At 52.3% G+C, this 12,716-nt stretch overlaps 1 protein-coding gene across 1 annotated transcript in view; it reads right to left on the bottom strand.

The window, feature by feature from the left end:
* The window catches only part of LOC124011192 (serine/threonine-protein phosphatase 2A regulatory subunit B'' subunit alpha-like), a 30,227-nt gene extending 18,535 nt beyond the window's left edge, over window positions 1–11,692 (bottom strand). The window contains exons 1-2 of the mRNA XM_046324303.1: window positions 8,562–11,692; window positions 7,317–8,461 (exon numbers count right to left, since the gene is read on the bottom strand). Coding sequence (XP_046180259.1) covers window positions 7,317–8,461; window positions 8,562–10,992 — 3,576 coding nt within the window. The 5' untranslated portion in view covers window positions 10,993–11,692. The remainder of the gene's footprint in view (window positions 1–7,316; window positions 8,462–8,561) is intronic.
* Window positions 11,693–12,716: the final 1,024 nt, after the last annotated feature.

The raw sequence follows: 12,716 nt of genomic DNA on the forward strand, positions 1-12,716 counted from the left end.
GTGTGTGTGTGTGTGTGTGTGTGTGTGTGTGTGTGTGTGTGTGTGTGGGTGGCTAACCTTGGAGGCTATTGTGAGTGTTGGAAAATCCTTACACACAGCAACACTGACTCCATGAGTCCAAGGTGTGTCTGTGTGTGTATTTTTGTGTTAGAGAGGGAAGTAGTGGGAAAGTGGGGGAGGGGGCTTCTTTCACCGCTTGGCTGAGCTTCCTGCTGTGACCTAATTTCCTGTGGAAGCATTCGGGAGCTGATGTCATTAAGTACCGACCCCAAGACAACAACCCCTGTTGTTTAGCCCTCCATTCATCTTGTCGACCTCTTCTCTTTCTCACACGTTTTCCTTCAGCTCTATTATCTTGTGCCTGGCTTCGTCCCGAATGGCACCCTAGTGCCTAGGGCCCTGGTCAAGGGAATAGGGTGCCATTTGAAATGCAGTCACTGTAGAAGGGTAGGAGGAGGGTTGGCTATCCCTCATTTCAGTTCTGGGCTCCAAATGGCTAGTCTGCTCTCTGCTGTCTGCTCTGCTCGTCTTGTCTTGCTCTCTGCTGTCTGCTCTGCTCGTCTTGTCTTGCTCTCTGCTGTCTGCTCTGCTCGTCTTGTCTTGCTCTCTGCTGTCTGTTCTGCTCGTCTTGTCTTGCTCTCTGCTGTCTGCTCTGCTCGTCTTGTCTTGCTCTCTGCTGTCTGCTCTGCTCGTCTTGTCTTGCTCTCTGCTGTCTGCTCTGCTCGTCTTGTCTTGCTCTCTGCTGTCTGTTCTGCTCGTCTTGTCTTGCTCTCTGCTGTCTGCTCTGCTCGTCTTGTCTTGCTCTCTGCTGTCTGCTCTGCTCGTCTTGTCTTGCTCTCTGCTGTCTGCTCTGCTCGTCTTGTCTTGCTCTCTGCTGTCTGCTCTGCTCGTCTTGTCTTGCTCTCTGCTGTCTGCTCTGCTCGTCTTGTCTTGCTCTCTGCTGTCTGCTCTGCTCGTCTTGTCTTGCTCTCTGCTGTCTGCTCTGCTCGCCTTGTCTTGCTCTCTGCTGTCTGCTCTGCTCGTCTTGTCTTGCTCTCTGCTGTCTGCTCTGCTCGTCTTGTCTTGCTCTCTGCTGTCTGCTCTGCTCGTCTTGTCTTGCTCTCTGCTGTCTGCTCTGCTCGTCTTGTCTTGCTCTCTGCTGTCTGTTCTGCTCGTCTTGTCTTGCTCTCTGCTGTCTGCTCTGCTCGTCTTGTCTTGCTCTCTGCTCTCTGCTCTGCATTCGACTTGGTTTGCCTGGCCTTGGATTCATCTGGCCTTGCCTCCTGGTCTCCATGGTGATTAATGGGTACACTCTGACAGGTGCAGAAAGGCCTATATTACTCTGTCACCAGACACACACACACACACACACACACACACACACACACACACACACACACACACACACACACACACACACACACACACACACACACACACACACACACACACACACACACACACACACACACACACACACACACACACACACTGCCTTTGGACCCCTGTGTCGCACTTCAGTGTGACTGACAGGGTAATGTTTAATTAGGACATGAGGCGGGGTTGGCGCTGGGGTGTATTTGCATAATTCTCAGAGTGCCAAAGAGGCTTCGGGTGTCAGAAAGCACCACACACACACACACACACACACACACACACACACACACACACACACACACACACACACACACACACACACACACACACACACACACACACACACACACACACACACACACACACACACACACACACACACACACATAGCTATTCCTAAACTCAGCTGTGACCTAACAGTAGCAATGGGTCAGCCTACCCTTTGGCGACAGATACACACACACACACACACACACACACACACACACACACACACACACACACACACACACACACACACACACACACACACACACACACACACACACACACACACACACACACACACACACACACACACACACACACACACACACACAGGGTCCGTTTACACTGTGGCGACAGTGAGTCTGTTAGCAAGATGCCGTAGTAGACAGATTTAGGTCCCCATCACACCTCTATCTGTCAGCCTAGTGTGTGCGTGTGTGTGTGTGTGTGTGTGTGTGCGCTTGGTAACAACACCATTAACATTCCCAATGCCAACAGCCCCCACCCTCTCCTGCTGTGCTCAAATCAGCCCCTCACTCACACACACACACACACACACGCACATACACATGCACACACACACGCACACACCCGTTCTGCTACAACAACAGAGACTGGTCCCAAAATAACACTTCAACCAATCAGAGAGGAGAGCCTGTGAGTGGACCACTTCATCTACATTCCTCTCTCTCTCTCTCTCTCTCTCTCTCTCTCTCTCTCTCTCTCTCTCTCTCTCTCTCTCTCTCTCTCTCTCTCTCTCTCCTTGTCATCCCTCCATCTCTCTTTCCGTCTACCTCTCCTGTCTGTTGATTGACCATGCGCTGTAACCTTACTCCATGTTGATATGTAGGCCACATACAGGGCCTTCAGAAAGTGTTCACACCCCTTGACTTTCTCCACATGTTGTTGTGTTACAGACAGAATTTAAAATGGATTCAATTGAGATGTTGTGACACTGGTCTAAACACAATACCCCATAATGTCAAAACGGAGTTTTCAGACATTTTTACAAATGAATTAAACATGAAAGTCATTCAGATGCTGTAGAGGAAGGAAACAGCTCTGGGATTTCACCATGAGGCCAATGGTGACTTTAAAACAAATAAAATAAAATAAAATACAATTTTATTTGTCACATACACATGGTTAGCAGATGTTAATGCGAGTGTAGCGAAATGCTTGTGCTACTCGTTCCGACAATGCAGTAATAACCAACAAGTAATCTAACTAACAATTCCAAAACTACTGTCTTATACACAGTGTAAGGGGATAAAGAATATGTACATAAAGATATATGAATGAGTGATGGTACAGAGCAGCATAGGCAAGATACAGTAGATGGTATTGAGTGCAGTATATACATATGAGATGAGTATGTAAACAAAGTGGCATAGTTCAAGTGGCTAGTGATACATGTATTACATAAGGATGCAGTCGATGATGTAGAGTACAGTATATACGTATGCATATGAGATGAATAATGTAGGGTAAGTAACATTATATAAGGTAGCATTGTTTAAAGTGGCTAGTGATATATTTACATCATTTCCCATAAATTCCCATTATTAAAGTGGCTGGAGTTGAGTCAGTGTCAGTGTGTTGGCAGCGGCAACTCAATGTTAGTGGTGGCTGTTTAACAGTCTGATGGCCTTGAGATAGAAGCTGTTTTTCAGTCTCTCGGTCCCAGCTTTGATGCACCTGTACTGACCTCGCCTTCTGGATGATAGCGGGGTGAACAGGTAGTGGCTCGGGTGGTTGTTGTCCTTGATGATCTTTATGGCCTTCCTGTGACATCGGGTGGTGTAGGTGTCCTGGAGGGCTAGTAGTTTGCCCCCGGTGATGCGTTGTGCAGACCTCGCTACCCTCTGGAGATCCTTACGGTAGTGGGCGGAGCAGTTGCCGTACCAGGCTGTGATACAGCCCGCCAGGATGCTCTCGATTGTGCATCTGTAGAAGTTTGTGAGTGCTTTTGGTGACAAGCCGAATTTCTTCAGCCTCCTGAGGTTGAAGAGGCGCTGCTGCGCCTTCTTCACGACGCTGTCAGTGTGAGTGGACCAATTCAGTTTGTCTGTGATGTGTATGCCGAGGAACTTAAAACTTGCTACCCTCTCCACTACTGTTCCATCGATGTGGATAGGGGGGTGTTCCCTCTGCTGTTTCCTGAAGTCCACAATCATCTCCTTAGTTTTGTTGACGTTGAGTGTGAGGTTATTTTCCTGACACCACACTCCGAGGGCCCTCACCTCCTCCCTGTAGGCCGTCTCGTCGTTGTTGGTAATCAAGCCTACCACTGTTGTGTCGTCCGCAAACTTGATGATTGAGTTGGAGGCGTGCTTGGCCACGCAGTCGTGGGTGAACAGGGAGTACAGGAGAGGGCTCAGAACGCACCCTTGTGGGGCCCCAGTGTTGAGGATCAGCGGGGTGGAGATGTTGTTGCCTACCCTCACCACCTGGGGGCGGCCCGTCAGGAAGTCCAGTACCCAGTTGCACAGGGCGGGGTCGAGACCCAGGGTCTCGAGCTTGATGACGAGCTTGGAGGGTACTATGGTGTTACAGAGTTTAATGGCTGTGATAGGAGGATGGATCAACAACATTGTAGTAACTCCACAATACTAACCTAAATGACAGAGTGAAAAGAAGGAAGCCTGTACAGAACATCACATCACTGAGTATCTTTATATTTTCCAGAATGGTGGTGAGTGTTATGGGTTTGCTTGTTATTATTAGGATAAATCAAATGAAAAAGCAACGGAATAGAGCAAAGCACCGGCAATATCCTGGAGGAAAACCTGGTTCAGTCTGCTTTCCAACAGACACTGCTGACAAATTCACCTTTCAACAGGACATTAACCTAAAACACTTATCTACACTAGAGTTGTTTACCAAGACAATATTGAATGTCCCTGAATGGCCTAGTTACAGCTTTGACTTAAAATCGTCTTGAAAATCTATGGCAAGATGTGAAAATGGCTGTCTAGCAATGATTAACAACCAACTTGACAGAGCTTGAAGAATTTTAAAAAGAATCATGTGCAAATGTTGTACAGTCCAAGTGTACAAAGCTCTTAGTGACCCTGAAAGACTCACAGCTATAATCACTGCCAAAGGTGCTTCTAACATGTATTGGTGTGGATACTTATGTAAACTAGATATTTCTGTATTTCATTTACAATAAGTATGCAAAAATGTCTAAAACATGTTTTCACTTTGTCATTATGTGGTATTGTGCGTAGATGGGTGAGCAAAAACGATATTTCATGCATTTCAAATTCAGGCTGTAACAAAACAAAATGTGGAATAAGTCATGGGGTGTGAATACTTTCTGAAGGCTCTGTATTTATGACGTTACCTTGGCACCCAGCACTGACGGAACACCCAGGAACCTAAAGTACCTCCCACTTTAACATACTGACACACACACTCACACACACAAACACAGAGCAATAATGCTCTGTCTCCTGTGACAGCACAAAGCCCTAAACTACCCCAAACATTCCAGAGGAGAGAGGAGAGAGCTGGCCACCACTTTGTCTCCACCTCTTCCTTTCTCTCTCTCTCTGCCTCCCTCCCTGTCTCTGCCTCCCTCCCTGTCTCTGCCTCCCTCTCTGTCTCTGCCTCCCTCCCTGTCTCTGCCTCCCTCTCTGTGTCTGCCTCCCACCCTGTCTCTGCCTCCCTCCCTGTCTCTGCCTCCCTCTCTGTCTCTGCCTCCCTCCCTGTCTCTGCCTCCCTCCCTGTCTCTGCCTCCCACCCTGTTTCTGCCTCCCTCCCTGTCTCTGCCTCCCTCCCTGTCTCTGCCTCCCTCCCTGTCTCTGCCTCCCTCTCTGTCTCTGCCTCCCTCCCTGTCTCTGCCTCCCTCCTGTGTCTGCCTCCCACCCTGTCTCTGCCTCCCTCCCTGTCTCTGCCTCCCTCCCTGTCTCTGCCTCCCTCCCTGTCTCTGCCTCCCTCCCTGTCTCTGCCTCTCACCCTGTTTCTGCCTCCCTCCCTTTCTCTGCCTCCCTCCCTGTCTCTGCCTCCCTCCCTGTCTCTGCCTCCCTCCCTGTCTCTGCCTCCCTCCCTGTCTCTGCCTCCCTCCCTGTCTCTGCCTCCCACCCTGTATCTGCCTCCCTACCTGTCTCTGCCTCCCTCCCTGTCTCTGCCTCCCTCCCTGTCTCTGCCTCCCACCCTGTATCTGCCTCCCTCCCTGTCTCTGCCTCCCTCCCTGTCTCTGCCTCCCACCCTGTATCTGCCTCCCTACCTGTCTCTGCCTCCCTCCCTGTCTCTGCCTCCCTACCTGTCTCTGCCTCCCTCTCTGTCTCTGCCTCCCACCCTGTCTCTGCCTCCCTCCCTGTCTCTGCCTCCCTCCCTGTCTCTGCCTCCCTCCCTGTCTCTGCCTCCCTCTCTGTCTCTGCCTCCCACCCTGTCTCTGCCTCCCTCCCTGTCTCTGCCTCCCACCCTGTCTCTGCCTCCCTCCCTGTCTCTGCCTCCCTCCCTGTCTCTGCCTCCCTCTCTGTCTCTGCCTCCCTCACTGTCTCTGCCTCCCTTTCTCTCTGCCTCTCTAACTCTCTGCATGCATCCCTCTGTCTCTCTCACTCTCTCTGTCCCTCTCTCTCTGCCTCCCTCTCTGTCTCTGCCTCCCACCCTGTCTCTGCCTCCCTCCCTGTCTCTGCCTCCCACCCTGTCTCTGCCTCCCTCCCTGTCTCTGCCTCCCTCCCTGTCTCTGCCTCCCTCTCTGTCTCTGCCTCCCTCACTGTCTCTGCCTCCCTTTCTCTCTGCCTCTCTAACTCTCTGCATGCATCCCTCTGTCTCTCTCACTCTCTCTGTCCCTCTCTCTCTGCCTCCCTCTCTGTCTCTGCCTCCCTCCCTGTCTCTGCCTCCCTCCCTGTCTCTGCCTCCCACCCTGTTTCTGCCTCCCTCCCTTTCTCTGCCTCCCTCCCTGTCTCTGCCTCCCTCCCTGTCTCTGCCTCCCTCCCTGTCTCTGCCTCCCTCTCTGTCTCTGCCTCCCACCCTGTCTCTGCCTCCCTCCCTGTCTCTGCCTCCCTCACTGTCTCTGCCTCCCTCACTGTCTCTGCCTCCCTTTCTCTCTGCCTCTCTAACTCTCTGCATGCATCCCTCTGTCTCTCTCACTCTCTCTGTCCCTCTCTCTCTGCCTCCCTCTCTGTCTCTGCCTCCCTCCCTGTCTCTGCCTCCCTCCCTGTCTCTGCCTCCCACCCTGTCTCTGCCTCCCTCCCTTTCTCTGCCTCCCTCCCTGTCTCTGCCTCCCTCCCTGTCTCTGCCTCCCTCCCTGTCTCTGCCTCCCTCTCTGTCTCTGCCTCCCACCCTGTCTCTGCCTCCCTCCCTGTCTCTGCCTCCCTCACTGTCTCTGCCTCCCTTTCTCTCTGCCTCTCTAACTCTCTGCATGCATCCCTCTGTCTCTCTCACTCTCTCTGTCCCTCTCTCTCTGCCTCCCTCTCTCTCTGCCTCACTATCTCTCTCTGCCTCCCTCTCCCTTAATCTATTTCTCTCTCTCTCAGCTAACACATATACACATATCCAACCAGCAATACATCTCTCAACTAGAACACAGAGAAAGTAGTCTCCTTCAGCAACAATAGTATTAGAGGAAGAGGCAGGTAGACCTGACTAATAGAAGTCTGACAGCCTGACACACACACACACACACGCACACGCACGCACGCGCACGCACACACACACACACGTCAGTCAGGGGTACTCACTCTGATCACCTCGGGCGTCTGCTGGATGAGCAGCGTCGAGCCGATGTCTCTCAGGGCAACCACATCGCTAGGGGCAATCGGGTGTCTCACGGCAACAGGAGGAGCAGCGACAGGTGCCTCTCCAGGTGTGGGTGTAGGGGGCGGGACAGGGGAGGGTGTAGGGGGCGGGACAGGGGAGGGGACAGGTGTTACAGCCGGTGGAGAGGTGGCCGTGGTGGTAAGTACCGCTGTCAGGTCAGCTACAGGAGGATGTTCACGTCTAGCGGCTGCTTCTGAAGGTGTGGGTACGACTGTAGGGGGTGGAACAGGTGTGGGTACGACTGTAGGGGGTGGAACAGGTGTGGGTACGACTGTAGGGGGTGGAAAAGGTGTGGGTACGACTGTAGGGGGTGGAACAGGTGTGGGTACGACTGTAGGGGGTGGAACAGGTGTGGGTAGGGCAGAAGGTGTAGCATGGTCTGTAGCGACAGACTCTGCTAGGGTTGTGGGGACAGGGACAGGGACAGGGACAGGGACAGGGACAGGGACAGGGACAGGGACAGGGACAGGGACAGGGACAGGGACAGGTGTGGGAGCTGAAGAGATAGGTAGAGCTGTAGGAACAGCTCCAGATGTAGGTCTGGGTGCAGGCATGGATACAGCTCCAGATGTAGGTCTGGGTGCAGGCGTGGATACAGCACCAGATGTAGGTCTGGGTGCAGGCGTGGATACAGCACCAGATGTAGGTCTGAGTGCAGGCGTGGATACAGCACCAGATGTAGGTCTGAGCGCAGGCGTGGATACAGCACCAGATGTAGGTCTGAGTGCAGGCGTGGATACAGCACCAGATGTAGGTCTGAGTGCAGGCGTGGATACAGCACCAGATGTAGGTCTGGGTGCAGGCATGGATACAGCACCAGATGTAGGTCTGGGTGCAGGCGTGGATACAGCACCAGATGTAGGTCTGGGTGCAGGCGTGGATACAGCACCAGATGTAGGTCTGGGTGCAGGCGTGGATACAGCACCAGATGTAGGTCTGGGTGCAGGCGTGGATACAGCACCAGATGTAGGTCTGAGTGCAGGTGTGGATACAGCACCAGATGTAGGTCTGGGTGCAGGCGTGGATACAGCACCAGATGTAGGTCTGAGTGCAGGTGTGGATACATCTGTAGGTAAAGACACAGTTCAGTTCACATACATAGAAAGAAGAACCGTGTAACATATACACAATACCGTAAATAGGAATAGATGGACACGGACAGTCACCTTGCCCAGCGGGTGGAGATCCAGGTAGTTTGGCCTGCGTCAGAGTGTCAGTCTTGGCTGCAGTAGCCAGAGTGTCCTGTAGGAGTCTCATCACCTCATTCTCTTTGCTCTGAGCCCCAGTCTTCCCAGTGTTCCCAGGACTACCCCCAGAGTCCACCAGCTCCTGGGCAAAGCTCTCAATGCTCTCCAGGATCCTCAGCAGCAGGGCCCTGTCCTCCTCATCTCCCAGCCCCACCACGCTGCCCTCTGCCTGGAGAAGAGGAGCAGGGGAGCTGGGGGTCGACCTAGTGGCCTGGGCGTTAGCGGTTAGGTGGCTAACAAGAACAGGCCTTTGAGCCTGGGGGTTGATTTGGGTTTGTGTCTTGAGACAGGGTTGGGTTTGTGTGGAGGTGTTCCCCTGTTCTGTCCCCCTCTGTCTGGTCTTAACGGGGAGAGGGGGCTCCGCCTCTCTTTCTCTCTCTCCCTCTCTGACTCGGTCTCTCTCCCGACCCATGCTCTGCGACAGATACTCCAAGTCCATCAGAAGCCTGTCGATGTCGTGGTCTCTATGAGTGACAGGAGGGGTGTGTTCGGAGGTTGGGGGGCAGGTGAGGTCTTCACCAGCAGACTGGAGTGTGTGTGTAACGTGTACATGTGAGAGATTGGGGCTGAGGTGTGTGCGCGCGGAGCTGGGGGGTGTGTGTGGACTAAAAGCTGTCCCGTTCCGACTGTGAGTGTGTGTGAGGCTTCTGGTCGGGGTTTGTGAGTGTGTGTGTCTGGAAGCCCTGTTCAGCCCCCTTCCCAGGTCTGCGTCCTCCTCAATGAAGAGAGCCTCCATGGGGGAGATGGACGGAGTGTGTGTAAGCGCTGACGGAGTGTGAGTTTGTGATGAAGGTGTGTGTGCCTGGGATGGAGGGGTAGAAATAGACAACGTGTGTGTGTGCGGTGAGGGAGAGTGTGTGTGTGACAGAGTGTGTGTGTGCTGCAGCCCGTTGGTCTGAACCTTATGTCTCCCTGCTGTCTCAGGCATAGTGGACAAAGAGAGAGAAGAGTCTGGAGCGAGTGACGAGGGTGGCAGTATATCCCTGCTCTTGGGTAAGGGAGGGTTCTGAACAACGTCCTCATACCGTGGCGGTTGATCATTCCCAAATATGGGTGAGAAGGGGACAGCAGCTTGCTGCAGCATATGGAGACTACTAACCAGCTCGGCCAACTCGCTATTACCTCCAATCCCTGATCCTTGACCTCCAGCCCCTGACCCTGACCCTAACCCTAACCCAGCCCCCTCCAGCTCTAGAGGCAGTTTCCTCAGATAGGAGCTCAGTCTAGTCATCACAGCTCTGTAGATGCTCTCTGGACTGGCTCCCCCATCCTCCCCTCCCCCGGGACTCTTCCTACTGATACACTGCTTGATGATGTCAGTACATTTCTTCAAGTCCTCTGAACACTTGACCAGAATGTCCAGACAGGCCCGTATGTCTTCCCCCCCTGCTCCTCCCACTCCTCCCTCCTCCCCTGCACGGGTCTTCTCCAGTAACCGGGCGATGAGGGACTCGTCGGCTAATGAGCTGAGGTAGAGAGACGCCACTGTGTTTAGCCCCGCCTCCAAGGAACCAGAGCAGGCGCTGGATAGGCTACTGGTGGACCCGCCCCCAGCCCTGGAGACACTGGATAGGCTGGTTGTGGATAGAGACCCGCCCCCGGCGGTGATGCTAGCAGGCGATAGGCCTTTGAGCACCTTGATGGTGTCGCTGAAAGGAGGCAGGTTCTCATCATTGGCGTTTCCATTTCCGGTAATAGTCCCATTCCCCGTTCCTCCGACGTTCCCAGTGAAGTGTCCGTAGACGATGTCGAGGTCCGTGGACCGACGGCTGTAGGAGTCCGGCCTGACCTTGCGACCTTTCCTGAAGGTCACATGACTGGTGGAGAGGCGGAGCTTCTCGAAGGAGAACTCTTTGAGTTTGCCACTGGCCAGGTTGATGGCTTCTCCTGTGATGTCCTTCAGACTGGCAGAGCTCTGGAGAGGCCGGTCAGGACCAGAGCTGGTAGTAGTGGTGGTAGTGTTGGCCTTCTTACCTCGCCATGGAGGACTGTCCTCCCCCACCACACCATACACACTGTTTGGATCATTAGGAACACCAAAACTCCCGATAGAGCTGGTGATACTAAATTTACAGCTGTTGGGGATTTGGTGAGGAGAGTTTGCGTTTCGGGTCAGGTTGTGTGTGAATGTGTGTGAGGGGTCGGGGTGTGTGTGAGTGTGTGTGTGTGAGGGGGCGGTCAGCAGCTCGGAGCAGGTGCTGCGATGGACCACAGTACAGTCCAGTCCCTGGGACAGCGCCCCACATGACCCGGAGCAGTAGTGCACCGCGTGACTCTGAGCCCGACGGTCCACCACCACGCTGCTGTAGCAACTAACACTGCTCACTACCACGCGATAGGCTGCTGCCATGGTTACCGCTCAGTTGACGCGTGGTTACCGCTTGGTTACCGCTTGGTTACCAAGGTTACAAAGCAGTCTCAATTACTGCATAAAAAAAACATATTGGAAAAAAACACAAAACTCCAGCAAAAAATGATATGTGAAAGAAATCCAAGGCCAAAATAGTTATTGTTTAGATCCCTTCAGATGAGTGGAGGCAGTTTCAGATCCACAGAGTCAACTAAACAGCCTCCTTAAAATCCACACCAGAAAGACATGAAACTCCAAATTCATTTAGAAAAAATAAGACACATTTCCACACAGAAAAACATCCACATAAAAAAACGAAAATATCCCTTCAGATGAGAAGAAGAAAAGGTCAATCCATGTTGTAATCACAGGATCCATTAGAGTCAGGATTCATTTGATTATCACCAAACACTGTCTTCTCAGAGGTCCTCATCTCTCCAAAGGAACTCCAGGGGCCTGGTCTAACCCCACTGTCGTCTGAAAGACCCCCCCCGATCAGGGTTCACCGTCCTCGGCTTGGAAACTCACCCAGGCCCCCCCTCCTTTTGTCCTTCTCTCTCCTTCTCTCCACTTCAGTCCCCCTCTCTGCCTCTCGTTCGTAAAATAACTGCAGTAGACTCTAACCACAGCTGCCTTGATGTGATTCACAGATGTCGACTCTCTCTCTCTCTCTCTCTCTCCCTCCCTCTCCCTCTCCCTCTCTCTCTCTCTCTCTCTCTCTCTCTCTCTCTCTCTCTCTCTCTCTCTCTCTCTCTCTCTCCCTCTCCCTCTCTCTCTCTCTCTCTCTCTCTCTCTCTCTCTCTCTCTCTCTCTCTCTCTCTCTCTCTCTCTCTCTCTCTCTCTCTCTCTCTCTCTCTCTCTCTCTCTCTCCCTCTCTCTCTCTCTCTCTCTCTCTCCCTCCTTCTGTCCTGTGCTGTCAAGCTGGTCTCAGTGTGTTTCTGATGGGAGGACACCACCTGTGAGTTGACAGAAACGGAGGAGTGGGGGGGAAGGAGGGAGAGAAAGAAGGAAGGAGAGGAAAATAGCGTTCAATCATTTAGACAGTCACCCTGTAGCAAATTATTTTTCTCTGTGTGTGTGGGGGTGGGGCGTGTGTGTGTGTTGTCAGCCCTCCAGCTATCCTCCAGATGACAGTATATATGACGGACCTTAGTCCTTTATCATCAAAGAGTACAACACCGCAAGTGCACTTCCTGACACACACACACACACACACACACACACACACACACACACACACACACACACACACACACACACACACACACACACACACACACACACACACACACACACACACACACACACACACACACACACACACACACACACACACACACACACACACACACACACACACACACACACACACACACACACACAACACCCTGGTTCCCGATCAAAAAGAGAGGAAGAAACTACAGAGCGCAGAGAAGAGAAGAAAATGATGGTGAAAGTATAATGTATAATGGCTTGTTGATTTGACCTTTATCCGTGGTGTCTAGGGATGGGGGGGGGGTATATTTACATATCGCATTATTATTTTGGACGATATTATATCGATACGATGACTCAAAGTATAGATTAGTGTATACATACTGTATATTATATATTTAATTTTTTTTGCTTGGCAATGTTAGCTAGAGCTAGTCGGCTGTACCTACGCTAAAACTCTGGACATTTTTCATCCTATAGCATGTTCCTAATCTTCTTTTTAAATAGCA

The sequence above is a fragment of the Oncorhynchus gorbuscha genome, linkage group LG23 (genome assembly GCF_021184085.1).
Source record: "Oncorhynchus gorbuscha isolate QuinsamMale2020 ecotype Even-year linkage group LG23, OgorEven_v1.0, whole genome shotgun sequence".
Lineage (NCBI taxonomy): Eukaryota > Metazoa > Chordata > Actinopteri > Salmoniformes > Salmonidae > Oncorhynchus > Oncorhynchus gorbuscha.